Source organism: Coffea arabica, chromosome 1e (genome assembly GCF_036785885.1).
Source record: "Coffea arabica cultivar ET-39 chromosome 1e, Coffea Arabica ET-39 HiFi, whole genome shotgun sequence".
Classification (NCBI taxonomy): domain Eukaryota; kingdom Viridiplantae; phylum Streptophyta; class Magnoliopsida; order Gentianales; family Rubiaceae; genus Coffea; species Coffea arabica.
In genome coordinates, this window is record NC_092311.1 from 40,941,885 (window position 1) to 40,969,242 (window position 27,358).

Below are 27,358 nucleotides of genomic sequence, written 5' to 3' on the forward strand. Positions count from 1 at the left end.
TATGTGTGTGTCTATATATACATATATATATATATATATGGTAGGTTAGGAAGATGTTAGGTGTATTAACAAATGTCTTATGGATACCCGTTAGAAAAACTTTAGTTAAATAATAAAGGCCATATATGACAAAAAGATGTCATATTGAAAAATCTTATTATCTTCTCTCAAAATCTACCCACTTTTGGCAAGAAAACTTTTTGATAGTGGATGGAAGTGAAATCCTTTCAATTTCTTTTCTTTCTGTCCAAGGATATTACTTTCAATTCAAAACATTCCCTCAGTGTCCATTTCTCATCTCCCAAATGTAACGTTACCAAGCATGTACGTCCTCAATAAATGTAACAAAGTTAGTAATCAGAAATAGTTAAATAGAGAAGTCAAATCGAAGCCAGCATATGATAAAGGCTCAACTAGAGCTGCAAACGAATTGAGCCGCTCGTTAGCGGTTCAAGTCGAGTTCAAACGGGTCGAGTTGAACTCAAGGTCAAAATATTAAGCTTTTTAACTCGCGAGTTTGAGTATATATATATATATATATATATATATATATACTTATTTTCATAGTAAAATTACATATATATCATTAATATTTTATTATTTATTAAGAAAAAATATTATTTTATTTATTTTTTTAAAAAAATAATTATTTTTATTTTATCGAGCTTGAGTTTTAAAATTGCCAGCTCGTTGAGTTCGAACTCGAGTTCGAGTTCGATAAAATTAAGGCAAGACTCGACTCGATTAAACCAAAGTTTGATTCGATTCTATTCGTTTGCAACCCTAGACTTAACAAATAGAATTGGTAAACTTGTAGGTCTGATTTGGTGGCCCTGAAGTGGAAAGAAAAGAAGAAATTGAGAAAGCTATAACTATAAGCAAAGAAAAGAGGTAAAGACTCAAATCTCAAGGGCTCTAGTGGCTATCAAGTCAAAATCCGAGGGGTCTAGATGTAATCAATTTAGGGAGACTTGGTTTAAGTGATTAACACTAAACCCTAGGGAATAATTAATTAATCAGTAGGATTGGGCAGATTTAGTAATTTACACCAATGACAAGGTCAATATCATAAATCCCTTCGCTCCTATTCAAACAGCTGACACTTTCTTCTTTTTCACTTCTTTTCCCACTTTGTAACAAAAAATTTTACATAAACTAATGGAGGAAGGGGGCATGTCAGCGGTACCTAAAACCAAGACTCCGTCGCCGGTGACGCCGTTATCGCCGACGATGATGAAGGACGTCAAAGCCTTAGTCTCATTGTACTCGAACTATTTCTGGAACCGATTGCTCAGCTTTTTTCCTAATCCAAATTCCAATTTTCGCACCAAAATTTCCAGTTTTTATCATTCTTCTACTACTAGTACTACTCGCGGAAGCTCCAAGCGACGCCGTCGCACCACTTGCCTTCCTCTCCCTTTGCCTCCGGCTTCTTCGCCGGACTCTCCTTCTTCACTGTAGGCCTCCCATTCAGTTCATAGATACATCATTTACATAGTGATTGTAATAATATTTAAGTTATTGGTACAATGTTTTTGTACAAATGTTGATATCTGTTTATTTGGATGTTAATTCATTGGAAAAGTGAAGTTGAATTGAGAAAGTTACTGAAAGATATAACCAAGTAGATGTTGAAGGGCCTCAATGGTGGCTATATTTCACATGTTTTGTTGTTAGAATGATTCTGTAAAATCCAATCTTGTCATTGTATTGCAATTTCAGAATATGGATTATGCGGTTTTGTATCTCATTTGAAAGTATTGTATGCAAGTCAGTTTCATTTCAGAAGGTAATCTTGTGAAAGTCATTTAGCATGTGGTTTTGTTAAGAGTGGATTGATACGTGCAGGCTTACGGTAGAAGCATCTAAGATACGCAATGTGTTGGAGGATGTAATGGAGTGTGTCTTTCTAAATTTGCATTACATACAGAAGAACTTACAATTCTGGCAATCTAGAGCGGAGGTTAGTGCCTATGGTTTTCTTGGTGAAAAATTGATTTTTTATTTAGTGTACTTAACTTGGTCTGTTATCACTTATCTCATTTCAGGGATCAAATGCTCAAAAAGTATACTTCATGGTCTGTGAGAGAGGGCCAAATGCCTTTGTCAATGGCGTAATACAGCTGATGCGTGATTCTCTTGCAGAGCATACTGGGATGCAGCGGATGTCTTGTTCAGCCTCTTCTTACATGTCTGAGAGAATTATTGTCCTTACTAATCTAAGATACTTTTTGGCTGCGTTTTTGGCACAGGTTTGTTGCTATTAAGAGTAGGCGCTCTTTGCAATGAACGCATATTTATTGATTTTAATTTATAATCAGATAGGGCCTTCTGATTTTTATTGGAAATGGAATTATTTCATGCGTTAAGCTTAATTAGATTATTTATTTACAAAAGCCTTCTTGTGCTGCTAAGAGCCATATTGAAATTCATTCAGACGAGTAAAGAGATGACATTCTTGGAGATATTCTGTTGAAAAATTTCAGAAACAGCAGATGTCAGAACTAATGAGTAACGATCCTATGTACATATGCTTAGACTTTATTCAACTTCCATTGCAACATGGTTCTCTGCAGGCAGTAGAAATTATAGCTTTCAGCTTGCCAAAGAAATAATTTGGTGGAGTTTGAGATTCCTTTTACAGTTTCAATTGGTTGAGCTATATAGTTGATGGATTTTTTCCTCCCTGATCTCTCTCTCTCTCTCTCTCTCTCTCTCTCTCTCTCTGTGAACTTGTGTGTTTGCACATGCATATTTTGCTTCTTGTCTTAAGAAGAGGGCTGTGTAGCAATTGAGAACTAGAAAGAGTTGCACCTTTCTGTTGGGACTACATAATGAAATTTTGCTGTTGGTGCGAAGCAATTATTTTGTTGTTGGCCTGATTCCCCTGAACCTTTTGGGGAAGTTACCCGCTGGTTATGTTGTTTGATCTAGAGTGAAGACGTTATTAGGCTATTCGAACTGCCTGTCATAATTTTACAGGCTATTAGCTTAAAAAAAGCTTCTTGTTGTGGCAAGGGATTTCTAAAGGATCTTGGAGTGATAATATTGCTTCTGGATGTCATTCTTTGTGACTGCACTTATAAAAATTGTCTAGTTCTTGAATAAGCTACTCGCTTGCTCTCTTTCTTTGTACTTAATTTTTTTCTAGCTCTGATGTATTTTCTTAAATAGCAATTCTATATATTTTTCACAGTTATGGATCGCGTATATTTAGAAAATGTGCTTACCTGCACTAATGTCTTTGTTAGACCAAGTTGCTATTTCTAGATTCACCAGCCACGTAACCAGCTACTTAGATATGGTTTTGCCACTTGACCATTGCCCACTAGCTTGCTAGTCTAGTATTCAAATTTAGTTGACCTCCTTTACTGCAGACATGTGAAGTGTACATCTCCAAAGTATTGCTTTTGAGTATTTTGTTCTTGTTTTGTTGTAAGCTTTGTTTTAATCCTTTAGGGGCTGTTCTTAGAGTGATTTAGGAGCCTGTGCTAAAGGCCAAGTTTCAAATTATGTAGAATCTGTATAAAGACAGTTCATGCTTCTTTGTGATAAATTTTGAGAATCAGATTAATCTTTTACTGTTAACCGAACTGATCATTTTTGTGGAAGTGAAACTTGCATTTTTTTTCCGCATCTGCCGATTGTTATATTTATCAGAACTGGGATTTGATATTATGGGGCTTCATTTGGCCAATTTTACCGAGTTATGATTACTGTTCAAATAGGTTTACACAGAGACTGATAGAGTTGGAGAGGATTTAGTTAAGGAGCCTGAGAAGTCGGTGCCATCTTTATTGGTCACCGTCAATGACTTGTTTTTGAAATTGGAGGCATCAATCGGCCATTTCCATGCCATGCGTCAGGTTCCGACACATAAATAACCCATGTGGATCCTTAAATCTAAATGTGTACAGTTACAGATTAATTTATGACGTGCTTTTGTTTTCTTTCACTTCCTTTTGCAGGGTGATTCGTCTGTTGATGGAAGTTATTCCTTTCCTTTAATGTTTGAGAAACTTCCAGAAGTAAACCAGGAAGGCTCACAGTGGACAGAGTGTGAAACCACAGACGCTATTAACTTGATCTGTCAAAATCTACACAAATTGGACTCTTATTTGTCTACTCTGGTAAGAGTTTGTAGCCAACATTGTGCTTTCTGATTCACATGTTTTTCTATCTATTTGATACTCATGTTTTGGGTGGATAAGGAGTTATAGTTTCATTGCAAATTGCTTGAAGATTTTTGATGGAAAATTTGCTTTAGAAGTCAGTTTGGGATATTTGATTTTATATTCATTGCCTCTATATACTCCATCAAGTAATATTTTCATCACATCTTGTCATTGACCCTGTTTATCAAAAATGTATTTTGTCCCTTGAATGGTTATTAGCTAGTGAAGATTTGTGGCAACAATATAATTGACAGAGGAAAGTCAATAAGCTTTGTGGTTTGTCTTATTTAATAAATTCTCCTTGCATTTACTGTCCTAGGTTACCAAACATCGAAAGCCAAAGAAAATGACTTTATATTGGATGCATTATACCGGTGGGGTTGTTGGCATCTCTCTTTGTTCGTTATGGCTTCTTCGTCATAGTCGATTGATGGGGAGCTCTGATATTGATAATTGGATAAGTGAGGCAAAGGATTCAACACTAAGCTTTTGGAATGATCATGTAGAACAGCCAGTAAGCTTTCTCTGGTTTTCTTCTGTATATTTTTTACAACCTTTAGGCCTTTTTGCACTTTATTGGATGTGCAGTTTCAAAGATCAAGATTTAGCTTACATTTTTTGTGGACATTCAGTGTATCGCCGAGTATAAGTTCATAGTTTGTAGATATACATGGGTTTGTTTAATGCCGACTAGGAATAAAATAACTAACAAGGACTTGGATTATTGTTGGAATCGTTAAGACCTTAATATTGCGGTTTGACATGTACATGATTCGACGTTCATTGCTAGTAAATATCACTGGCATGTTAGTTTGAAATCAAGGTGATAATTCTGAAAGAATTAAGGTTTACTTGATCTTTTTTAATATTTTCTGAACCAAGGTTATTCTGCTTAACCTGCTAGAGGTACTTGGTTCTCTTTTCCTTTGTATTGGCAGCTGATTATTCCTTTGCATCCTGATGCACCACATGGATTAAGTTTGTTTAAAATCGACAAAATCAGTTATTTATTGTCTTATTTATCTTGAATTACGAGTCTTCTCTCTGGTCTCAAAAAGTAATTTGTGCCAGAATTTTCTATTAATAACTGTCTTCAGAAGGTATTACTCCAAAAGAAATTTAAACTCCTCTTTCATTCTATGAATTCGTTCTTGGTACAGCCTGGACTTGTGCACTTTTGCTCTAGTATAGTTTAATTTCGACCAGTTTTGTGTTATATTATCGTTAAAGTCAGTAGATGCCTAAATTTAGTTGGTCAATAAATAATGATTAAAGATTGTAACTCCCTATTTAGAAGGTAATCCATGTAAGAGAACTACATAATTTGTTTAAGCTACTAAATTTATAAGTTTACGACTAAGTTTAGGCACTATGATGAATCTTAGGACTTTTTTACAGTAACGGTTTAAGTTTGGGCACTGCCTCAGGGAGAAATTAGACATTTTCAAAATACTTTGCTAGTAATCATCAAGGAGATTATTAGGTTCATCAGCTCCATAAACCGTACTAATAAACTTGAATAAAATCCTTCTGGAAATTGTATTGCTCTATTCCAGTTTCTTGGGGGTGGAGAGGGCCACACAAGCCAGATTTGGCTAAGTTCATTTATTTTTATTTTTTTTCTTTTTGTCTCCTGAATTAGATTGACCTGTTACAAGAGGTTAGAAATGTTGAGATCTGCCTTCCGTATCTTGTCCTCTATATGCTTCCAATAGATTGCAGAGCTTATAAAAGAGTCAAAAAGCACACTGATCTGCTTGTTTGGGTTGTTTTTCTTATTCTGACTGCTATGAACAAAGAAAAAGTGTCTTCCTCCTCCCGGACAAATTCAATTGAATAAACAGTAGTAGGAGGCATTAACATGTCTTAATGTTTGAATGTGGTTAACTGGTTTGGATGAGTTGGAAAACTGTTTTGGCTTTGCAAATTTGATGAATTTAATCTATTTTTTAATTTATGCTATTGACGTGCAACTGTTTTTTGTTGAAGTGGAAGTGTTCAGTGTTGTTTTTAAATATGGTTGCATGTCACTTATTTATGAGTATTCAATTAGAGATTGTTCTGCTTTTACTTTCTTTCCCAGGTAAGTAGGCTTTCTGTCTTCCTGGAACCTGGAGTTTCAGTGGACCATGAAAGATGTTTGCTTCTTTTCAAGTGTTGATTTGTAGCTCATGTGATTTCACTTCTGTTGGCTTATCTCACTGTTAAGAATTATTTAACTATATAATTTCATAATATTGCAAATTTGGAACTAATTGGTACTTTTTCTCATTCCATCTCTCTCATTCTCTGGTTATGAATTGCAATAATAGTCTTCTAGACTTAAAATTTGTTCAACTAATTGAGTGTTTTTTCATCAGCTTCTGTCTATAAGGAATGAGCTCTTTGAGACATTCAGGAAGAGGCAAAAGGGTGTAATGGAACGTGAAGAAGTACAGTTTACTGCTGACTCTCTTCACAGGTTAGTTAATGACTCCATGATTGTACCTTATGGACTATGTTGTTTTTGATCTGCAACTGACCTTACCCACTGATGCTCTTCAGAATGTTATTAGCTTTCAGTGAGCAGACAAAAGGTCACAAATTGCCACAGAATGCGTCAGACCAGGAAATGCTTGAAATTGTCATGGGCAGGTGTGCTTTTTTCCAGTTAAATGTGTGTTTAGCTAGAAACTTCATGGTAGGCAGTGGATCATTGCAGTGGGCAGTAGTTAAATCTTACTAATGTTCACATGGAACTTAAATTTCATTTTTTCTTTTAGTTTTTAAATGGGAAGAGTCTTGGGGTTGTCTGCTACTAGTATCCCATATATCGTGAACTTACAGTCTGCTGTGTACAGTGAACAGGATAAGGTTTGTTAATTATTAGTGGGCACATTGGATTCTTACTCTGTTACTAATGTTTATGCTTAGCATACTCTATACTGGTTGTAGTATCTGCAACATGATGTGTATACCTCACCATCCTAAACCCTGCTCTTGTCCATTGACATGAAGTAGTTTATCCATCTGTATTTAGGTATGAGAAAGAAGTTATGCATCCCATCCAGAATCTTGTTGGGGGAGAACTTGTTCGTTCTCTCCTTATACAGGCAAGTCCTCTTAACCTGTTTCATTTGGTAGGTTTTGGCTTAGCATTTGACTTTAGCTCCTTTTTGTGGACAGGTTCAGAAGCTAAAGCTGGACATTGAGACGTGAGTTGAATAACTGAGATCTTGAGTAGAAATGTTTGAATAGAATGTCACTAGAATTTTGGGTCGCTCTTCCTTTCTTTCTTGCTATCCCCCTCACTCATAAACCTTTTTTACCAAATTCTTAAACAGAGCAATGCTCGAGTTAGACCAGATTCTCAGGGCCAATGAGATCAACTTTGCTATTTTGGCTGCTTTACCAGCATTTGCTCTCTCCCTTATTTTGCTGATGTTGGTGCGCGCATGGCTTAAACAGGTCAGAATGACTCTTTCTATTGTTAGAAAAGGTTCAACAGAATTTGCTTGCTTGTTTTGGTGTATCATGTTAGAATTAAGTAGATAGTTCCTGGTATAAATGCTCTAGCCCTTTCATCTAGCTCAAAACTTCGCTGGCCATGGAACACGCCAAGATACTTTTGACGGCATTTCTTGCCACTTCCACACAAGTTCATGCATTGCGCATAGTTTTGAACTCTTCATTCCTCATATTCCAAGATTACGATTCTACAATTATATCAGGTGTTACGAAACTATTTAACGCTATATCTGTACTTGTTTCTCTTGAAATAGGATACAAGAGCAGAAGGTAGGGGGAGAGTTGCTCGGATTCAAAGAAGGCTGCTTGTAGTTGAGATTGAGAGAGGGATTATGCAAATTCAGACTTGCAGAGATCAAGGGCTGGTAATTGCTCTCTTCATTGTTTTGTCCGGACATCAAACTATTTATCTGATTGTGTTCTACCAATTGCTTATTGCTAGTCCAGATTTACTGTCAGACTTGATTATAAAATTTATTCAGCTTGGAAATCTCTGAACTTGTGCAGTAGCAGGAATCTTCTAATTCAACATTGCTGTACTGTGTGTTCTCAACTGCTTCTAATTTTAGAAGCAGAATCGGAAGCCAAAAGCACCTATTGTGCTGCTGCTGATTTCCAGCTCTTTTGCAGGCAGAAAAACTAAAAGCAAGGAAATGAGAACAGAAGAAAGTAGCTTTTCTGCTTCAGGGTCCTAAATTATTTGAGAACAAGCTTGTAGTAATTTCTGCCTCAATAATCATATCAAGTTTTTAGTTACTAAATTGTTAATAAATCTCAAACACATTCTTGTCCATTTATACCCTCAGGAAACATTCCTGCATGGCGCACCTCATAGATCCCCTTAAGAAATATTCATTATGTCATACAGACTACTGCTTAGGTTTTTCTAGAATCTTTGTTTTTTCTCAATTGTTTCATTCCTATATTTCATTGGAATACTCCTCCAAAATCTTGTTCATGTGCTTGCTAGCTTGTGACTGCACTACTGAATTTAGGTTGGTTGCATGCTGCTTTGTTTCGAACTGCTTTACTATTGATTGATTTGCTTTATTTCCTTTAGTCGTAGACAAATCTGCTTTGATGGTAATTACTCTTTAGAAACAACTTTGATTGCCTTGACTTGTACAAAATTAAGGTTGTCTTCTCTATTTTTTTCAAGGAAAATGATGCTGAATGCATGTTTGGGCTGGTTTTGTATTCCTTGGATCGCTTATACTGTGCTGTGGAGAGGCATGCAAAAGCAACCGGTGAATGGATGTGGTTAGTTCTAGTTCATCTTTTGATTTCTCTTAGATGTTCTATAATTCTTTTTTCGTCCTTCTTCAGTGTGTCTGCATATTTGTTTGTATGAACATCTGGGTTTGTGTTCATCTTTGCGTGCATTAAAGAGAGTGACAAAAGGACACTCACTCAATTATGGAGCTAATTATTGTATATTTAAACAGTTTGAGGCAGGATATATATGATTTGGCGAAGCCAGGCCTTGAAACTGCAAATAAGCTCAGGATTACATCGCGCATGGAGCGGGTGTACGACTGCTTGCTTCCTTCGCCAAAACGACAATGAACCTACATTGGTTTCACAAAATTTTGTAAGACTACGCAAGACATTCATTTGGAAGAGAACTGATATATGGTTTTTCTTTTGTTACCGGCATGCTTTAGTAATTTGTAAGCTGCAAATTTTGGAAAGACTTGCAGCACAGGGGCATCATTTTTTTGGTATAGCAAGAACTGAGCTTTCTCCTCTCCCTTTTCTGGCGGTATATACCCAAGTTATTGACTCAAGAATGGTGGAAGATGGTTTATTGTTCATTGTCTACAAATTACTCAAGACAACTACAGCTGCTTTTGAATATGTTCTCTAGTACAGCTTTGGGAGATCAGAGAAATGAGGGGTCTATGCAAATTATATTTGGTTTTATTTTCTTTAAAGAAGGGTAAGGTATGTACCAAACTGATGTGATTGTAAAGATGTCATACTAATCAAGCACAGAAAAAAGCATGTTCAATCACTACTTCTGAGTAAACAAAAAAGTGGTTCAGATGAAATAAATCAAGACACTTATTCGTTGTCTAATTATTTAGTACGCTGTCCAAACCCAAGTGGCAACAAATTTACAAAATGCATGGAACGATATTACTGCTCTAGTCTGCTCTATGGATTGATTCCTTCAATCAAGCATACGGTTGTTTACTTAACAAAAAAGAGACTTAAAAACTGCAAAATTGTGGATTTGGGATTTTTGGATGGGGTGATTTAGTAGCGAAAACGGTTCTTAATCTTCTCGTCGCTATAGAGAGTATGTCTAGGGCATTTCATATTCTGAATTTGACTCTAGAACCTTTGATTCAACCGATCATCGGAGGATATTCTAAAGCAAAACATACCGGGGGAATCAAAGCATTTGTTCATTATCCCACATACATGACATCATCGAATGACATCATCGAAGGGCAATAGTGAATCTACGTTCAGTATTAGATAGTAATCCTTATAGAATGAAAGTTGGCACACAATAAGCTAAATCCTCTGGATTCTTTAATTTTATAGGTAACTAAAATTGTGGTTCAATTGAGTTCCGTCCAATTTTTGTTCTGATTGGTGTAATTCTTGAAATATTTGGTATCTGTTATCACAATTTTTAAGGTAATTGTAAATTTTTTTCGTGTACACTAATTCAATGGAGACACACTTAAATTGCAGTTCGATTGAGTTCTGTCCAATTTTTGTTCTAGTTGGTGTAATTCTTGAAATATTTGGTATCTGTTATCACAATTTTTAGCGTAACTGTGAATTTTATTCGTGTGCATTAATTCAATGGAGACACACTTAAATTGCACGAGTTTATGCTTGGAAAAGTTTGAGTAGGCATGGCATGATTTGCATGTGTAAGAAAGCATTTAGCGAAGTAATTAATTAGCTAAGTTGTCTATTCTTTTGTTCAATAGCTGTGTGTTAAAATTCTTGAATCCTGATACTCTTGGCCAAAAAATGGTTGTAATGTAGATCGATTATAGAGCAGCATACTGTCCTAATGTTTTGGATGCCTATATTTAGGTGATGGACAAAAACTGGACCAAACTTAATAATAGAAAGGACAAAACTTATGAACTTGGGATGTTGAATTTCCTGAAGTTTGCATGTTCTGAAAAACTAGAACATCTTAAGATCCCTTGACCATATATAGAAATGCATGCAATAACTTTTGCTGCAACTAGACCGGAAGTAGAACAGATTTTTCGTCTCCACGTCGAGGCACATCAGTAGAATTATCGAGTACAGAAGGAGAGTTTGGTTGGTGAGCTTCCACTAAAGTATCAACATCTGACTGATGATCAAGTGGAGATGATCTGTAGACATCGACCACATCTGCTACAGATTTTGGTGAAGTATCCCTGTTTTGCATTTTGAAGTTTAAAGCATTAGATAATGGCATCAAGATAACTATCACAAGAATGCAAGAGAGCAGCGCAAGCTGCTTTTTTACCTTGCTTTCAAAATAACCACCAAACATAAGCACTCTCAAAATTAGCACAATGCTCTTCAAGCTTAATCAGAAAAACATTCGAGGAATTCCTGTGCATCTTCCTCACGAAATCATTGAAAAACAGATGAAAATTTGGTAGTTGAAACATTAAGGAAGACGAAGAGTACGACTTGTACAACTGAAAAAGGCAACTTATGCACTAAAATATGAGCCAGAACCCGGAACTGCAGTATGCAACTTAGAGGCGATGAATAGGTGACAGTGTTTCCACCAAGATCAATATAATCTTGTCTAGTATTTGGACAAAGAGTAAAACATATTTATAGAAAAGCCAAACTCCGTAAAGCATTCTGCTGCTGTATATTTAGAAGAGAATACAGTTCACATTGTCAACAAATATCAATGGAAAAGTGATCTTTGCCAGTAGCGACCAATGAAAGCTGAACATGCTCATTTAGGCTACAAAATATGCAGAAACATTCACTGTTACCTGCAAACAACATTAGAGCTCAACTATTCAATTACAACCATGGTTCAAAGTCGTGGTCGCGGTCACGGTCGCGGCCCGGAACGTTCCACATCGGTTTCGGCATTTCGGTCGCGGTCTCGGTGAGACGCAAATTTTAAAGTATTTAATATTCTAAAAATTATTAATAATATAAAAAAAATATGCTAAACAAAAATAATAAAAAATAGCAAAAGAAATGGCCAAGTCAATCCGTCACGGTGTAACTCGGCTGATTTCTCATCTTGACTCGGGATAACTCGGATTGACTCGGTCGGAGTGACTCGGCCGAGTCAATCCGTCGCGGTGACGTCTGGGCCGATTTCTCGGCGAGTTAAGTATCTCGGTATCGTTTCGTCACGGTATCGTATCGGTAAGGGCCGAGACGGTGACGACTCGGCCGAGACTTCGAACCATGATTACAACAGAAATTGAACCATATTCCACGCATACTCAACTAAGATAGTTTACTAAACATAAAAAAAAATTTGAAATCAATATGTAAGGCATTCACGTTTCCTGATTGAACAGCCTCAGCCATTATCTGCTCCATAAAATAAATTGCTGTATGAGACTTAATTCATCAGCAACTTTTCACCACATGGAAAGTAAGGAATTTTTTTTTCCCTTTTTGGCAAAGCCCTATAATGGAGGATGCCATCCCAAATTTTGTTATATTATATAAATAAATAAAAAATGGGAAGAGGCATAGACCTAACTTCAAATATAGTAAAGCAAAGAAATACTTCTCTATTACGCTTTTAGAATTTTTATCGCCCTAGCAAAGAACTTGCTTGTAAGGTTTACAATTTTTTTTTTTTTTTTTTTTAACTGGGCACGTCTACAGGAGTCCGTCATACGCTGATATGAAAGCTTGTACTGAAGAAAGAGCGAGAGTCATGGAAATAATCACAGAACCCGTCAAGATCAACAACACAGCAAATGCCAGAATAGGAATTGAAGTTGGTGCTATGAGGATTATTGAAATAGAATAGCTAAGTGATAGAGCTATTCCGACGCATCCCATATAATAATAAAGGGTTCTGGGGAGCAAACGGAAGATAATTCGAAGGGAGGCTGCAAAGATTATTGTGTTCAAGTAAACAAAAATTACGAAATTTATTCCGCGCATTTGTGCTGCTCCTCTGGTGTTATTGGTGTCTTCAGGTCTACTGATACGGGCAAAACTTGAACTAGAAGAAATATTGCAAGGCTGGTTCGAAAATGAATTACTATCACCTCCTGATGAAGTTCCACCCGGAGGGGTTAGTACAGCTTCATAGGCAGCAGTCAGAAATAATACAGCTACCACAAGAAGGGCATTTCGCATCTCACTTGACAAGCCATCTATACTAGCATCAAGTTCAACCATTTGCCTGAAAACTTTTCTGGTGAATGGTTCCTTTGAACTCAAAATATCAGCGAAGGTTTTAGCTGGACGTAGAGACGACGATCTTTTAGCACCTGCACAGCGTAAAGCTTTAGCAATTCTCTCATCTCCTGTGATTGCGAGCCCCATAAAAGTATCGAGGCATGTTAATCCTTCGAAGTTCTGTTCATTTATTTTCACTTCGTTCATCAAGAACTTTACAGCCTGAAGAAATGAGCAAGAATTTAATAAGAAATGACCAAGAAATGACCAGGAATGACCAAGAAATGATCAGCTAAGTATATCGAACTTTTTTGTTTTTACAGCCAGCAGATTAATTAGCTGATCTGAAGCTTATTATAGAAATTGCATATAGGAAGCTTGCACATCGTGCCTTATACGAAACATACAATGCCTTATGATCTTACCAAATATTATAACGCACTTTTATGGTCATTAACGAAAATTCAAGCTACAAAACTGCAAAATTCATAAATCTTTTAGCCTAAAGTGACAAAAATCCCTTCCAAGTACATTCCACCTGCGCCAATTCGACCAGACTGGCCACCAAAAAATGAGGACTAAAGTTACTTAAGAAGGGCTAAGTAGACTAGTAGAGCTTAGGTTGGATGTTAAGCCAAATTTCAAATTGACCAAGTTTGTGCTGCTGTGTCTTAGATCTGTCCTCATTTTGTCACAGCAAAGTATGAAAGGATTTGTAGTTAAGATAATAAACGATAAGAATATGCAAAAAGGTCAAAAGACATTTGCATATTTTCCATATTTATTTAATCAACATACAAGAAAAAACTAGGACAAAGATTTCTTGCCTCAAAATTATTTGTAGAGGCTGCAATATGCAAGGCTGTCTCTCCATTCTCATCTTTCCAGTTCAGGATCTGTCCATTAATATTTCCTCTCTTGAGCCAACCTAAAAGCACCTGCAAAGCCCTGACATTTTTATTTCTCACAGCAATATGAACAGCCGTTTCTCCTCGAATTGTCAAATCTTGAATGGATTGCGGACAGGCGACTAGAAGATCGGCCAAAAGCTCAGCATCACCCACTTCAGCTACATAGTGCAAAGGCGTAAACCCCTCTCTTCCTTTGACGCGAATGAGCTCAGGATCATGCTTAATGAGCCATTTTACTGTTCTATTTTTTCCTCTTCGAAGTGCCAAGTCCAGTGGACTATACCCGTCCGGGTTGAGCTTCGCGCGGAATGATGGCTTTAACCTTAAGACTTCAACGGCAAAGTGGGTGGAGCCAGCAGCTGCTGCTATGTGTGCAGGCGTATCCACAAATGATGGTTCATCATATTTATCCAAAAGGGTTGGATCCTCCCGGAGTACATGATATAAAGCGTTTATGTCTCCTGATTGAGCGGCTTCAGCCAGTATCTGCTCCATAACTTGCTAAGAAACTTAATTCAGCAAATTTTCACCACATATTTATAAAACAATTACACTTGTAGAACTTATACTTAATCGCCCTAGCTAAGAACCTGCTTGGAAGGTTCACTGACATTCCTTGGCATTTTACATAATCCAATCCAATATTTCTTTTCTTTTTTTTTTGTCCAAGTCTTACCTAGCTAATCGAATATTTACATTGTTGTACCTAATCCTATGTCTCAGCAATTGTCTCTAGTCTTGGCTCTATTCTGGGGCGAGGCAAGAATATTCTCGTTATGGGGCCAAAAAAATTATTCAAGACAGAGGGCCACGACACTAGGAAAACAAAAGTGTGAATTGAGGGAATGGAGGAGAAATAAGGAATTGTGGGAGATCGAGAAAAAAAAATAGAGAGTAGCAGGGAAAATAAAAAGGAAGGAACAAAGAAAGAGATAGTGAGAGGAAGAGGAAAGAAGATGTGTCCAGCAAAGGATGGAGGAGAAAAATAGTGAAGTATGAAAGGGAGTTACCTGTGGTAAAGAGGGTGATAGTGGGTGGTCAAAGAAGAGGTCGGATGGTATTTATAAGACAATTCAAAAAACACATGTATGTTAAAATCTTTATATATTGTACAGTTGTAATAAAGTTTTTCAATAACATCCTTGAAACAACTTAATCGATACGGATCCCAAGTTTGATAAACTTATTAGTTTGCCTCCTGCTTGCACATCAACGACCTACATTATTAGATGCATTTATATGCACTTGTTGACATTATTTGCAATTACTTATGAGACAATTAATTGGTTAGGTGGTTGCATACATGAATATTTATTTAATGGTGAAATATTGTGCCTATCTAAGTTTCAAGAGCAAATAGATCTTACTTTACATGATATTTATTTTTGTGGAACAAGTAGTGCAAAATCATTAATTGCATTAAAGATGTTTGCATCAATTAAAATTCTTTGAAGATTTCTTCATAGTTGTTTATTTTCTATGTATTCAAACAAGCCTAATTTTCCTAATTGAAGGCATTCCTAGCTTATCCAGACGAATTGCTCCACGAGCCATAGGTGGAAATGTATTAAATGTCTCATATATCCTGAGTTGCTGCTGTGGATGAGATACACCCTCGTTGGACAACACATCAGCCACTGTGTTTGCTTCTCTGTAACAGTGGGAAAATCGATCTGGATCTTCCATGATCTGCCAAATCTGCCTAATAACCCGTCTAATGTGCCAAGGACAATGAATGCGATGCTGGAGAATTCCAATTAATAACAGCGAATCAGATTGCACATTGAGATTCAAAAAACCCCTATGTGCACTGATTTGGAGACCAATAAGGAGGGCACGAGCTTCTGCAAGGAGACATGTCGTTTCCCCAAAATATGCCGAGAAACCAATCAAAGGTAGACCATTTGACTCCCGAAGAACTCCACCGCCTGCACCCACTCCTGGATTACCTTTAGAACATCCATCCGTATTAAGTGTGAGCCGACCAGATTCCTTTGTTTCCCATCGTACAAGTTTATATGTAAACCCAACCTCCGATGAATTAGGCCAGTCATACAAATGATAAAAAGATGGTACTCGGAGAGGTTTTTTTAAATAAATTCCCACCATGGATTGGATTTCGGAGAAAATGGCATGACAAATGGCAATCGACCTCATCTGAACATCGTCAAACATTGCTTTATTTCTTGCCTTCCAGATATGCCAACACACAAGACAGGGAAGAACCCGTCCAATAAACCGACGTATCTCAGAATCGTATGATTTCAACCACCAACCCACTATGCGGAGTCTCAAAGATGACGCTGACAAATCGAATCCACATGCAGCTCCAAAATAATTCCAAATTGTTGATGCTATATTGCCATTTGAAAATAAATGTTCAATTGATTCCTCAGATGGCAATGGACAACAAAAACACTTTGATGGAAGATGGAAACCAATGTTACGTAAACTGTCGGGTATTGGCAGTCTCCCCAGCAAAAGTCTTAACATGAAGAAAGAAACTTTCAAAGGAAGACAAGGATGCCAAATTCTATCAAACACCATTGACGTGTTACGGGCTTGCCTAATATCCCGAAAGGCTGAAGCTAGAGAGAAATTTCCGGAAGAAGTAGGCATCCATATGACTTCCGCTTCACCCCCCTCTTCGGGGACTGGGTGGTTTAAAATGGAGGTCACCATTTGACTTGGCAGTGACTGACATAACCGACTCGTATCCCAATGTCCATTACTGATAAAGTTACTAAATGATAAGTTTGGGATAACCGTCGCTTGGAGGAATAATGCACCATTACCCAACCAATTGTCGTACCAAAAATGACAAGCTCCATCTTTGACCACCCATAGCATAGAAAGTTCCACTTGTCGACTCACATTCACCATCCTTTTCCAGAGTGCCGAGTCCGTTGCTTTGATTTCTACCTGACAGGGATGTTTTCGTCTACAGTACTTTGCTTTCATAAATTGAGACCATAACGACATCCCCTTTCTGAAATTCCACCAAAGCTTGAATGAAAATGCTCTGTAGACGTCCTGAAGTCTTCTAAAGCCGACTCCTCCCTCCTCAACTGGATAACACATCCGAGACCACCGTATCCAGTGATATTTTGACAAGTCGGATGATGACCTCCAAAGGAAGGTCGACAAAGCATTTTCTATAGTTCTAAAAACTTTAGCTGGGATAATCGATGCTGAGAGCAGATGCAATGGCATTGATGCTAATACATGTTTGATTAGAACTATCTTACCTCCAAATGAAAGCAACCTTGATTTCCATGTCATAATCCTCCCCAGGATAGACTGACATACTTCCCCAAAATATGATGTTTTACACCTTCCGTAGTAGAGAGGGAATCCTAAATAACGTATCGGAAATGAATGGCAGGTAAAACTTGTGATACGTTCAATCACCCTTCTTCTAGCAAGTGACAAGGATGGATGAACCAAGTAACAACTTTTTTGTACATTTATCAACTGTCCCGAACACCTTTGATACATCTGTAGCACCTGCATGATGGCCTTTAAAGAATGTGAAGATCCATTTGCAAATATGAGGACATCGTCCGCAAATGCCAAATGTGTTATAGAAGGGCATGCATGTGGAAGTCTGAAGCCCACAAATCCCGAGTGCAAGGCAAGATTATTCAAACCTCTAGACAAAACCTCAGCTCCTATAATGAATAATGCAGGCGATAAAGGGTCACCCTGACGTAGTCCTTTTGAAGATTTAAAGAAACCATGGGATGACCCATTTATAATGACCGAAAACCAAACATTAGAAATCAATCGCCATACAAGATCAATGAATATTTCCCCAAAACCAAATCTTCGTAGAACACCAATAATATGATCCCATGCCACCCGGTCATATGCCTTAGACATGTCTAGCTTCATTGCCACATTTCCAGCTCTATTCTTTTTTCCAATGCCCGATACTATCTCTTGAGCTAAAAGAAAATTGTCTGTTATATTACGTCCCTTCACAAATCCTGTTTGCTGGGGAGAAATAATTTTTGGCAATATAGAAGCCACTCTATCTGCTAAAATCCGGGATATTAGCTTGTTGAAGAAATTACAAAGACTGATTGGCCTAAATTGAGAGAAATCCTGAGGATTTGCCGTCTTGGGAATTAACACAATAGAGGTAGAAGTGATGAAGCGAGGTAACTCTGCCCCACAGAAAAAGCTGATTATAGCATTATGAACATCTTGGGCGACAACTTCCCATGCAAATGTAAAGAATTTGCCAGAGAATCCATCTGGGCCCGCAGCACTATCTCCATCCATTGATCTCACAACTCGATAGACCTCCTCAATCGAGGGTAATTTCTCCAATTTGTCATTGTCGTTTTCCGAGATCATAGGCGGAATTAAATGCAGCAAATCAGTAGAAGACTGTAAAGTGGGCGTTGTGAAAATATCTGAGAAGTATGTTATTGCTTCAGATACTATTTCAGCATTCGTCTCCACCCAAATACCATTGGAATTTTTGATACGGTGTATCCTTCCTTGAGCTCGTCTCTGCTTAACAACCGCATGAAAATACCTTGAATTACGATCTCCCTTTGCAAGCCATTTTATTCTGGCCTTTTGGCTCCAGAATTGTTCTTCAATTGATAGTGCATGACGTAATTCCGCCTGAGCCTTGCTAAGCTGAACATGAAATTCCTCGGAGGCATTTTGATCCACAACTTGTTCTGCCCGTTGGACTGCCAATTCCGTAGATCGCACAGCATCAAATATATTTCCAAAATGTTGTTTATTCCATACTTGAATAGCCCTCCTCGTTGCCAATAATTTGGAGCATAGTACACGTAATGGAGAACCAACCACATCTTGATTCCAAGCTTGTCGAATAACCTCCAAGAGTTCGGGTTTGGTAGTCCATATATTCAAGAAACGGAAAGGCCGCGGCTTATTGTCTGATTGATCCGCAAAAGAAATCTTCAACGGTGCATGATCTGAAGGATGTCTTGCCAAGTGAATCACAGAAATTACATCTGAAATTTCCAAGCACGACCCATTAATTAGAAACCTATCCAACCTCTTTGAAACTCTGGCTCTACCTCTCCGATTATTAGACCAGGTGAAACTAGCTCCAGAAAAGCCTATATCAAAAACCCCAGCCTCCTCCATGAAAGACATGAAATCCACCCCCTCCGATATTGTGAATGGACGACCACCACTTTTTTCATGAGCAGCTAAGATGACATTAAAGTCACCCCCAATACATCAAGGAAGAGAGATTGGTTTATCATTTAATAAATTGCACCATAAATCTCGACGCTCCTCGACTGAACACTTAGCATGGACAAACGACATGATAATTGGACTAGATAAGAATGAAGACTGAACATGTATTGAAATGTGTTGATCCGAATTACCCACAATGGAACATGCAAAAGGGCTTCTATAAAAAACCCAAATATCACCAGAAAGATTAACAAAGGCATGATCAAATGATAACCTTAGACGGATGGACTCAACTTTAGACACATCTAATTTTGGTTCACAAATCACAGCAAATTGAACACGATGAAATCTTACCAATTTAATCATTCTTCTTAAATTAGGGGATTTAGCTACCCCTCTAATAATCCAAAAAATACCACTAATCATTAGAAAGAACCCGGAATGAGTTTTGGAAAGATGTTGTGGACCGTAATTGTCTATCAGATGGCACAATAATCCGCACACCTTTGCCTCTTGTTTGTCGGCCATTATTGACGTCAACAACAGATTGGTCAATATTTAACGGATTTAATGATGGATCCAAGGACTTGTCACGAGCTTCAACCAGGCGTGGAGATAAAGCGCCAACACCAGTTGGCAATATGACTACATTCGGCATATTGGAAGTGAAGTTGTCCGGCTGGTCCCCACCCAAATCAACATAAAGATTGCTAATTGCATTGGTTTCGGCCTTGTGATGTTGAGCAGCAGCAGCTTCATAGTATTGCTTTGCAATTGATTTGGACTCCTCACGATCATTGCTGTTGAAATTGTAAGTTATTTGATTGTCGGCCATTCCATTTGTTTCGGCCCTTTGCTGCTGTAAATCTGTCAAAGAAGTATCCAATACCAGCTGGGACCCTTCACAATCATTGTTGTTGAAATTGTAAGGTATTTGATTGTCGGCCATGCCATTTGTTTCGGCCCTTTGCTGCTGTAAATCTGTCAAAGAAGTGTCCAAGACCAGCTGGGACCCTTCACAATCATGATTTTGGGTAATGTTTTTCAAACCATCATCCGAAATAGGTTGTGCTTGCCCCACAGCATCCAATGTTTGTTCTTGTAATCCCACATCAGTATCTCCATGTTGTGTCACTAGTATTTCTGCATCAATGGCTTGTTGAACAAATAAAGGAGGCTTCATTGTATCGGCTGTTGTGTTTCCTTCAATGTCATCCACGCCATTTTGTGTTTGTAAACCGACATCAGTATCCATTAATTTGCTTTTATTTTCGAGCTGGACAGATCGTACATTATTCCCCCTTGCATCTGCTGATGTCCCTTCATCCTCAATCATACCAGGAACTGGCACTTCATCAGTATCTTTCCCATTAGTAAAATGCATTTGTTTAGTTACTAGCATTGAGTCCTTGTGGATTTGTGAACTTAAACCATGTTGCAGCCGCTTGGATCGAGGCTCAGTCAAATTTTTCTTGCAGTCGACAGATAAATGACCTAATCTCCAGCAATAAGAACAGTATGACGGCAGATTCTCTGGTACTATCTTTTGCCAAAAACCTGATTCTCCTTCAACAGCTATCCAGACCCTTGGTACAACTTGCTTCGATACATCAATTTCCACACAGACCCTGGCCACACTAGGTCGTGTCCCAGCAGCCGTTGCCGAATCCAAGAACAAAGGTCTTCCTACTGGAGAAAGTATGGAGAACAAAGAATGTTTATCAAAATAATGAATAGGTAAGTTAGGAAGATCTACCCAAACTGGAGCCAGAGATGACTCTTTATGAACATGAAACTCCCTGGTCCATCGGAATACACGCATCGGGTATTTACCCAATTGCCAAATCCCTCTCATCCAAATCCTGTTGAAATCTACTTCAGCGGTGCACTTAATCAAAACATGTCTATAATCCATCAAACCAATGGAAACTTGGTCTTTGAGATTTAGTGAAGAAAAGAATTTGCGAGTATCCTCCAATGAAGGTCTTCCATGAGAAAATTTTCCAACCAAAGTCCATCTAAACGGTGCCGCAAGTTTGTCCACATCTTCTCTGGAAAAAATAACCGCAGCTTCACCCTTGTAAACAGACATATGCTGAATTTTGATAGGTGATGTAGCAGGCTGTGAGAAAAGTTGAGAAAAGGACTTTTTTTCCGTAGGAGACCTTTGCCCCTCAGCCGATGGCTGAAGGGCAGCCATGCCAACTAAGTGATGAAGAAACTAGGCTTTTTAGAGAGAAGGTTTTTAGAGAGAAGGAAGAGAATTAAACTGCATAGTACTTTATTGTCTCTTCTGTATTTGAAAAAATATCAATTAAATATTTTATTTTCACTCTCTACTATTTTTGTTCACTTCCAAGGCTAAAACTAGTAAATTCATGGTTATGTTTCACCCTTTAATTCACCTACGATTTTAGATCAGTTTATGAGTTTTACATATTTTTTCTTGGCCCATTTTTTTATTGATTGATGATAGGTCTTCTTGGGAGTTGTCGCAAGGAAAAATATTTCTAAGTCTGACAAGGGTTGTTTTGATCAAATAAAACTTAATTTCTCCGATATATGGTTTCTCATATATTTTCTCATGCTTAATTTAATGGATTTTAAGATAATTGGGTTTTTTCCCCTTTTGGTGATTTTGTGCGGGCCTTTTTTAGCTAGGTTTTGAGCTGATTTTTCCTTTACATTGTATAGATCATAGTTTTAGAGTGGGTCCATGCTATTTTATGTGAGGTGTTAATTTATGTTAGCTTTCCTTTATGACTGAAAGATTAATCAAATTACTCGATACTTGAAATGAATTTAGTTTACTAAAAGTTCATTCGAACTTGGTTCACCAACTAGTCTAGTAAAACATAACAATTTTGCACCTGACACCTTTTCTATGACAAATTAGGTGAATAAGGAGAACTATATCTTTAAATCAATTTTTACTATATTTACGAATTTGCAACTTGTTTACTATTGCCTTGTCTTGCACATAATATCATATAAAATTCCAAATAATTCTAACCTAATTTCTTCAAATAAAATTCACAACTTGTAGAAGGACATCATATATATGATACATTTAGTATCTATTTAACCTAATATAGTCATCAATGTATGAAATTTTTGTAAGAGATTATATATAAGATGATATAAATACCACAACATAAAAAATTTCGTCAGGTGAATTGTCAAAATATGTGATTTAGACAACATTTAACATGTAAAATTGATGTCAATGTATATTATTAGTTCTCTGAATTGTACATATGTTGTACATGAAAAAAAAAATTTCGTCAGTTTTAATGGATTATGCCATTTGTTTCATGGCTGACAAAATTATGTTACACAACAATTTCCCTCTTGGTGCAGCTATCTTGCCTATATTCTTTAGACATGGACAAAAATAATATTGTAGTGGAAGAAATTCCCCCACCCAAGTGTGGCACATGCTTGACACGTGTCAATGCATACATTTGACTATGGTTATATTCTTGTGAAGATCACTGTTTTAGAGTGGGTTTTTCTTTTTTGTGTGAGGTGTTAATTTATGTCATTTGGACTTCATTTCTTACCTAGTTTCAATTATTTCTATTCATTTCTTGATTAGGATTGAATGATGAATCAAACTATTTGATACTCGAATCAAACTTGATTTAGCAAGAGTTTATTCGAACTTGATTCACCAATTAGTGAAGTCAAACTTGACAGTTTTGCACCTAACACTTTTTGTACGATGAATTAGGTGAATAAGGAGAACTAGTTATCTTTAAATTAGTTATTTACTATATTTACCGATTTACAACTCTTTTACCATTACTTTGTCTTGTATATAATATCATATAAAATTTCAAATAATTCTATTCTAATTTCTTGGAAAAAAAAACCCACAACTTGTAGAAAGACATCATATATATGACACATACAATATCTATTAACCTATTGTAGTCTTCGATGTATGAAAATATTTAAGACATTCTAGATAAGATGACATAAATGCCACAACATAAAAAATTCATTAGGCGAAGTGTCAAAATATGCAATTTAGAGAACATGTAACATGTCAAATTGATGCTTAGATGGCGTTTGGTTCGTACATCGGAATCGGATTCGGATTCGGAATCGGATATCCTGGGTTTGGAATGAAGTCATTCATTCCAATACATTTGTTTGGTTCAAGTACCTGGATTGTGTACCATTACTATAGTTGATGTTTAGCTCGTCGACTCTTTTGGAATAGAATATAATAAATATATTATAAACCACATCGTAAATGATAGTTATTGGCTCTTTGTAAATGGGATTTAAGAAATTTTCACTAATTAAATATATTAGTATAAATGTATTAGTAAATTTAGTCTAACTAATTAATAATTTCTATTAGTAAACATGTATAATTATTAGTATAATTGATAATATTAATTATATTACATAAATTAATATACATTATATAATACATATAACTAATAATATTATTGTTATAAGTTTGTAACTAATTAAATTAAATACTATATATATAATTAAATATAAATATACAAATGCTATAATATAAATATATAATTATAATTATATAATATATACAAATATTAATTATACTACTATTTTATATAAATATAATATATATTACATATTAAATATAGTTATTATTATATATTATTATATTTAAAATAATAATTATAATTATAATTATATGCACATATAATATACATTTATAAATATACATATATATTATAAATATATTATAATATAATATTAATAAATTTATAATATATATTATATAGGTATAATTATATTTAACTAAATAATTATATAATATAATAATATCATTATTATAATTTTGTAACTAATTAAATTAAATATTATATATATAATTAATTATAATTATACAAATGTTATTTAATTATAATTATACAAATGTTATAATATAAATATATAATTATAATTATATAATATATAAATATTAATTGTACTAATATTTTATATAATTATAATGCATGTTAATATTAGATATAGTTATTATTATATATTATTATATTTAAAATAATAAATATAATTATAATTATAATTATATAATTTATTAATATTATATACATGTATATATTATAATTATATGCACATATAATATACATTTATAAATATATTATTATATAATATTAATAAATTTATATTATATAAATATAATTATATTTAACTAAGTAATTATAATATATATTTATATAATATACTAATATTATAATAAAATATTATAATTGTAATATATTATATATGTATATATTATAATATAAATATATAATATATATAAATATTAATTATACTAAATATTATGTAATTATAAAATTTTGGAATCATACTTGGGTTTTGGACAAAACCCACCCTTTTACTAGGGAATGGAGAGATGCCAAATTTTTAGAAATCATTCCAAAATTTCAATTCCCATACCAGTGAACCAAACACCAGTTATGGAGTTTATTCCATTACTTCATTCCGATACCCTTTTACCAAACGCCCCCTTAGTGTATATTATCAGTTCTCTGAATTGGTCACAAATATTTTATGATTTTTATATTGGTTTCCAATCTTTTTAAACACTCTACATAAAAAAAAAATGCATTGCTTAACATTATTCCGATATGCAGCAAAAGATATTAAACACTAATATTTGTGACCGTGACTAATACCACAATAGCTAACCATTTGAATCGATCTCACCTTATGTGCGTCTAGTCAGTTTTCATTGCTTAGGTCATTTGTTTCATTTCATGGTTGACAAAATTATGTTTAAAACAAATTTCCTCCTGGTGCAACTGTTTTATTTGTTTCCTTTTGAACATGAAGAGAAATAATAATGCCGTGGAAGGAATTTCTCCACCCAAGTCTTCAGGATCTCTTGTACAAATTAATTCAATTCATATAGAACTACCAATAACTCCAATGGAGGTTAGGCAGCCTGAAAATTGTGATGAGAACTTTGGAATGCAGTAAATAAATTTTTTTCGTCTATGTAACAATTTGTATGACTTGCAAGAAATTTTTAAAATCGAGGGTTTTCATTCAAAGGACATGCTAAGCTTTGTTCGTGCATGGTAATTTGTTTCTATTTGTATTGATACATAAATAGTTGCTAATGATAGCTTTGTTAAACTTCATAGATATAACATGAGTGCCGCCATGATAACAACCACCACTAATGCATTAAAACTTGCTGAACCTTGCCTCCCACCAATTTGCCACAATTAAATGTGGCCTTACTTAAAAAATCCAGGTGAGTGCGTAGTGCACCCGTCTGGTCCGGTGGTGGTTTAGTCCCCTCCGGATTACCCCAAGACCTCTTCAGGCCCTCGCCCTCCCCATAGTATAGAAAACTATCGTATCGAAAAAAAAAAAAGAGTGTTGATGATAACCATGACCTTCATCTTTCTAAGCCACAGCACAAACTAAAATCTTAGCCACTCACTATGAGTATCCAAATTGGACCTTAGACTCAGAACAGTGGCGGATCCAGAATTTTGCTTAAAAGAAGCACGGACTAGAAAAACAATAAAATACTAAAAAACTATGATGGCTAAATTAAGAATCTTAAAGCACTTCAGGGACCAGGCTCAGTAATGTGGGCATGTCACCCAAGTGGGGGCGTTAAGTGTATGGAATCAGTTGTCTGCAACCAAAATAACTCCACATTCCACTACGTAAAAACTTCACAGGTAGCTTTGTTCAATGTATCCTTTTCAGCCCTGAAACCAGGCTTTTGATGTTCCCCTTTGCTTCATCAGAACAACTACTCCAAACCAAAATCCTTTATAAATATATAAGGAAATGCGAAATTTAATAAATATGAGTGTGTACATCAATTTTAAAAACTATATGTACTATATCAATGCACATTAGGCATCAATTCAAATAAGAATTCTTATTAACATGTGAAAAGAGGATTTCAAAATAATAAGATTATATAGCGTTTCAAATAAGACTTCAATGCATCATATAAGATTTCATTAGGCATCAATCATGAGGATAGTCTGTCTTTACATAAAATAATTTTTTTGACAAATTGCATAAATCAATATTACATTTTCTCGTAAATTTATTGCTTATAATGCTTTACATTTCTTTGCCATCCGCTACTTATCTTTTTGCTATATTTAAATCTAATGCCTTCACAAAAATGTAAAAAAAAAAAGAAAAAAAAGAATCTCTATGCCTTGTACAAAGTGAACCTCCTAGGTAAATGGAACGCTTAATTCTTAAATAGTTACAATTTAATGTTGAAAACTCAAAATAGGTGTGTGAAGCAATTTATCTATGGTTTAACTAGTTTTTTCTATGTTTATAGGCATGCCTTTTTGCATGTGAAAAACAACCTTGGAATTTTGCCTTACATTAGCTTGTTAAAACCTTTAATTGCATTAATTTGCCTTACATCTGTGCCATTGAATTTAGTGAAATTTCATTTCCCTTTTAGATTGTCTTCTAAACTCCTAACATTGCTCATATTCCCTTTTCTTTTTGCAACCATATATATGATGTCATAGACATAGATGCTGTTGGGTGTGGGCCAACCCATTTGTGGGCCAACCCACTTATGCAAAAGCTTGAGGGCTTCTCAAGCTTAAATAAAAAGCAAAAGCAGCCGCAAGAATAGATTCAAGCTTTGGTCCTTGTGCGAGAAAGAAAGGAAAAAAGGCCAGCTGCCACCTTTGAGTGAGATGAAGAGAGAGAAAGGGCTAGAGAGAGAGAGACTTCAAGGTCTTGATTGGAGGGCGATTCGAAACCCGATTGAGACGAAATTTTACCCACGCAATCCTCTCGTCAAGTTTTCCTTATCTACCGATTCAGATTTCTGATTTTCTCTTCGTTTGGTAACACCTTTCCAAACTCACTTTTTTTTACAGTTGTAGTTTTTGGGGGTAATTTTGTAGCAATTTGTTTGGTTGATATTGGTACTATTATTGTCGTCCGAATATTTCGAATAGACCTGTGCATTCCCATTATTGTGATAGTGAAGATTTTGACTGGACTAGGTCCCGTGGTTTTTCCCAATTTGGGTTTTCCACGTAAAAATCTTGGTATCCTGTGCCTTTTAATTTTCTTGCATTTTATTATCACTGCTGGTATTATTACTTGGTGATTTGGTTTGTTCCTATTTTTAACTGGTACTTGGGGAAAGAGAAATTTGTCCTGGGCTAATTCTAATATTTTGTGCCTGTACTGGTACCTCTT

General features: G+C 35.8%; 3 protein-coding genes across 5 annotated transcripts; 1 reads left to right on the forward strand and 2 right to left on the reverse strand.

Moving 5' to 3' along the window:
- Positions 1 to 1,117: 1,117 nt before the first annotated feature.
- On the forward strand, positions 1,118 to 9,761 carry LOC113704350 (protein DGS1, mitochondrial). Of its 3 annotated transcripts, XM_027226207.2 has the most exons (14): positions 1,118 to 1,457; positions 1,849 to 1,963; positions 2,049 to 2,252; positions 3,729 to 3,866; positions 3,969 to 4,130; positions 4,495 to 4,689; positions 6,536 to 6,636; positions 6,720 to 6,809; positions 7,195 to 7,267; positions 7,341 to 7,369; positions 7,499 to 7,622; positions 7,937 to 8,047; positions 8,842 to 8,942; positions 9,128 to 9,761. In XM_027226207.2, the coding sequence occupies exons 1-14, from the start codon at positions 1,159 to 1,161 to the stop codon at positions 9,246 to 9,248; spliced, it is 1,863 nt and encodes a 620-aa protein (XP_027082008.2). In that variant the 5' UTR covers positions 1,118 to 1,158; the 3' UTR covers positions 9,249 to 9,761. The 3 variants fall into 3 exon arrangements, with proteins under 3 accessions (XP_027082008.2, XP_071912168.1, XP_027082017.2); XM_072056067.1 differs by lacking the exon at positions 4,495 to 4,689; XM_027226216.2 differs by lacking the exons at positions 8,842 to 8,942; positions 9,128 to 9,761 and adding an exon at positions 8,190 to 8,631.
- Positions 9,762 to 12,495: 2,734 nt separating this feature from the next.
- LOC140017246 (ankyrin repeat-containing protein BDA1-like) lies at positions 12,496 to 14,488 on the reverse strand. Its single transcript, XM_072071477.1, has 2 exons — positions 13,840 to 14,488; positions 12,496 to 13,339 (listed from the first exon to the last, which is right to left on the reverse strand). The coding sequence occupies exons 1-2, from the start codon at positions 14,453 to 14,455 to the stop codon at positions 12,519 to 12,521; spliced, it is 1,437 nt and encodes a 478-aa protein (XP_071927578.1). The 5' UTR covers positions 14,456 to 14,488; the 3' UTR covers positions 12,496 to 12,518.
- Positions 14,489 to 15,445: 957 nt separating this feature from the next.
- On the reverse strand, positions 15,446 to 19,096 carry LOC140017262 (uncharacterized). The gene has a single exon (XM_072071478.1). The coding sequence runs from the start codon at positions 19,094 to 19,096 to the stop codon at positions 15,446 to 15,448; it is 3,651 nt and encodes a 1,216-aa protein (XP_071927579.1).
- Positions 19,097 to 27,358: the final 8,262 nt, after the last annotated feature.

What these genes read in the sequence shown, in the direction of transcription:
- LOC140017262 (XM_072071478.1), bottom strand. Translation starts at nt 19,096, where the DNA reads ATGGAGGAGGCTGGGGTTTTTGATATAGGCTTTTCTGGAGCTAGTTTC.
- LOC140017246 (XM_072071477.1), bottom strand. Translation starts at nt 14,455, where the DNA reads ATGGAGCAGATACTGGCTGAAGCCGCTCAATCAGGAGACATAAACGCT. An exon ending in TAGTTTTTTCTTGTATGTTG is followed by an intron (nt 13,340 to 13,839) that starts ATTAAATAAATA and finishes ATATACTTAGCT; the next exon opens with GATCATTTCTTGGTCATTCC.
- LOC113704350 (XM_027226207.2), top strand. Translation starts at nt 1,159, where the DNA reads ATGGAGGAAGGGGGCATGTCAGCGGTACCTAAAACCAAGACTCCGTCG. An exon ending in CCGGACTCTCCTTCTTCACT is followed by an intron (nt 1,458 to 1,848) that starts GTAGGCCTCCCA and finishes TGATACGTGCAG; the next exon opens with GCTTACGGTAGAAGCATCTA. An exon ending in ACTGCTGACTCTCTTCACAG is followed by an intron (nt 6,637 to 6,719) that starts GTTAGTTAATGA and finishes GATGCTCTTCAG; the next exon opens with AATGTTATTAGCTTTCAGTG.